This window comes from Astatotilapia calliptera, chromosome 5 (genome assembly GCF_964374335.1).
Source record: "Astatotilapia calliptera chromosome 5, fAstCal68.1, whole genome shotgun sequence".
NCBI lineage: Eukaryota > Metazoa > Chordata > Actinopteri > Cichliformes > Cichlidae > Astatotilapia > Astatotilapia calliptera.
Window position 1 is genome coordinate 19,578,522 of NC_137426.1, and position 3,157 is coordinate 19,581,678.

Here is a 3,157-nt window from a genome sequence, read left to right on the forward strand (position 1 = left end):
CTCGCCCTCACAGACCCATAACGTGTATGGCAGTCCATTCTCCCTGCAACACGGACTACACTGCCCATGATGCTACATTCTTTAGAGCTATGCTTGTATCATTCTGCCTGTTAGCTTAGCACAACAACAACAACAATGCTAAAGGCGCTCTCTCACCCAGGAAACACACAGTCGCAGAGAGAGAGAGAGCGTTGCCCTGTAACCATGGCAACCGTAACGCTGCAGCCTGGATCAACAGAACGTAGCTGTCAAACAAAACCCAAACAGTCCTGACCCGCGACAAAATTAAACAGGAAAGTACCGCAATGTGATCCATTTATTTCAACAAAGTAACTGTATTCTGAATACCACCTTTTTAAACGGTAACTGTAACGGAATACAGTTACTCATATTTTGTATTTTAAATACGTAACGGCGGTACATGTATTCCGTTACTCCCCAACACTGTTTTTCAAATTCTATATTTATTAAGTTATGCAGGCTTGTTGTGCAAACAAGGCTAAATAATTATATAAACTTTTCTCAATCTAAATAGTGGACTTTGGTAGAATTAAAAAATAATTGTAGTGCAGGTCTATGATGATTTTTAGTGCTACTATCATCTAGTTCTGATTCTGGTTCTGTCTTGGTTAAGTCCTCAGTAGTCCTGATTTTGAACTGTTGTAGTCCTGTTTTAATTCTTACAGTTTTTGCCCACTGCTTGAACACATTTTGCAAAACTCCGCTCTCTGTGCCAAAACTGTACACACAAGTACACATGACACAACACTGGGAAATATACCATTCACATCTGTGCCAAATTGAAACTCTACTCCCAAAACCTAAACTCTGCTGTCAAAACCTGACATTCCTTTGTCAAAATGTAACTCTGTTGACAAAATGACACATACTTGCATCATATGCAAACACTGACAGATCAGGGGGAACACACTAGTCTTCTTTATATAAAACACTGCAGTCCTTGATTTCCATTGTTTATTCAGAAGGCACATTTACAGGAGACACATTTTCAAACAACCAAAAACGCAAATAGACCTACTCAATATTGTACATTGCAGTACCATGAATTCAGATAAAGCAAAAAAAACAACAACAACACAATAATACTGCAATAGAAAAAACACTATACTGTAAACACAAAAAACCATGACAATTGTGCATAAGTGGGCTCATGGATCCCGCCGTCTGTTGGGGTCTGGCCACAGGACCTCATCAACATCGCAAGCAATGTCCTCTCCCGCTAGGCACCGGGGAAAATATCCTCTTGCATGTCGAAACCATCCATGGATTGCTGCCACCTGAATGTTGCCACAGGCCTGTTCCATTGCCTGCAGAAGAGGCATGCGGGCATGTGGTTGGCGGTCATATACTCGCCATCTCCAAGCCGAAAAAAATTCCTCTATAGGGTTCAAAAATGGTGAGTAAGGGGGCAAGTATACCACTTCAAATTGATTGTGGTTGGAGAACCAGGCCTGGACCAGAGCAGCCCGATGGAAACTGACATTATCCCATATCACCACAAACCTGGGCTGATCTGGTCTGTTCTGTACAACTATATCATGGAGAGCATCTAGAAATGTGAGTATGTGTTGGCTATTGTATGGACCTAGTATTGCATGATGGTGCAGAAGCCCTCGAAGGCATATGGCGGCACATAATGTGATGTTTCCCCCGCGCTGCCCTGGGATGTGCACAATTGCCCTTTGGCCAATTACATTACGACCCCGTCGTCTTGTTTTGCTCAGGTCGAATCCAGCTTCATCAATGAAAATGTATTCATGAGGCTGTGCAGCTCCATCCATGGCCAAGATTCTCTGAAAAAAAGGGGAACATATCACTGTACTACAGTGCTACACATACAGCACCCTCACCCCATCACACAGGTACCTGTGTAGCTCTCAGAATAGATCCATGTGGTACTGATATGGTACATATTCAGCTGCTACTGGACTTCACCAATACTCTATTGTAAATGTAAGGGACAGTTACACTTACCCGTACATATTCAGCTCGAAGTCCTTTGACCCTGTCACTGTTCCTCTCGAATGGGACTCTGTAGAGCTGCTTCATGGTGATGCTGTGTTTACCCAAGATGCGTCTGATGGTGGTGATGCTCACATGGTCTATGTTGCTGAACACTCGCCTGCCTGCAAGTATTTTCCGTCGTAGCTGGTGGAGACGGATGGCATTGTCTGCCCTCACTAGGTCCACAACGGCAAGTTCCTGCTGTTGTGTGAACAGGCGTTGCCGTCCTCCCCCAGAAGGTCTTCGAGTCATTCTGGAGAAATACAACCACATATTGTCATCGGTTTGCTTATTTTTCTTACAGTACTTTACTGTACGTACTGTGTCATCCACTGTACAACACTGTACTTCAATATAAGGAATCAGCCACTTTGGCTGCAAAAAGAGCATTAGCACCCCGTACACTTGATATGGTAATGTGATATACTGTAGAACAGTGCTATAAAACCATCTGAGTAGAGCAGAAGGTATGGAGGTGAAGACATACCTGTTTTCTAGTCGGAATGTTCGTATTACAGATGCCACTGTGAAGTGGCTTAGATGTGGGTGGACTCTCTGCCCAGCTTCCCTCATAGTCAGGCCATGGTTGATGACATGGTCCACCAAAGTTGCTCTTATTTCATCAGAAATATGGGTCCGTGCATGGCCTCTTCGGCCTCCTCCTCCTCCTCCTCCTCTACCTCTTCCTCTTCCTCTTGCTCTCCCTCCATCCATGCTTGCAAAGTTCTTGAAATGGCTACGCTGAGGGCTTTTTGTAGTTGGCTAATTGGTGTTCGGTTTTGCAAGTAAGTGCCTTCAGGTGTGTATTTGAGTGGTTGCTTTGTATTTTGGATACATGTGTTTTCCGAATGGCACCCTGACATTTCATTTTGTGAGCGAAGTGTCTTATGTATGAAATGGAGTGTAGCATGCAGGACCATGTGTGTTGCATAAAGGAATAGGTGTGTTGCATAATTGGAACTGGGGTGCAAAGCAGCACTTTTGTTTAAGGTAGGGGTACATGTGTTTGAGGTATGGTAACAAAAGCTTCAACTTGTGTTACTTTAGTCTAGGCATGGGTTCATGGTGTTCAAGCAACGGGCAAAAACTGTAATCAGTTCTTGGTCTGTGTCTTGATACAGCCCTGACTTTG

At 43.8% G+C, this 3,157-nt stretch overlaps 1 protein-coding gene across 1 annotated transcript; it reads right to left on the reverse strand.

Annotated features, from left to right (window-relative positions):
• Positions 1 to 961: 961 nt before the first annotated feature.
• LOC145428786 (uncharacterized) lies at positions 962 to 2,824 on the reverse strand. Its single transcript, XM_080301518.1, has 2 exons — positions 1,996 to 2,824; positions 962 to 1,814 (listed from the first exon to the last, which is right to left on the reverse strand). The coding sequence occupies exons 1-2, from the start codon at positions 2,737 to 2,739 to the stop codon at positions 1,170 to 1,172; spliced, it is 1,389 nt and encodes a 462-aa protein (XP_080157644.1). The 5' UTR covers positions 2,740 to 2,824; the 3' UTR covers positions 962 to 1,169.
• Positions 2,825 to 3,157: the final 333 nt, after the last annotated feature.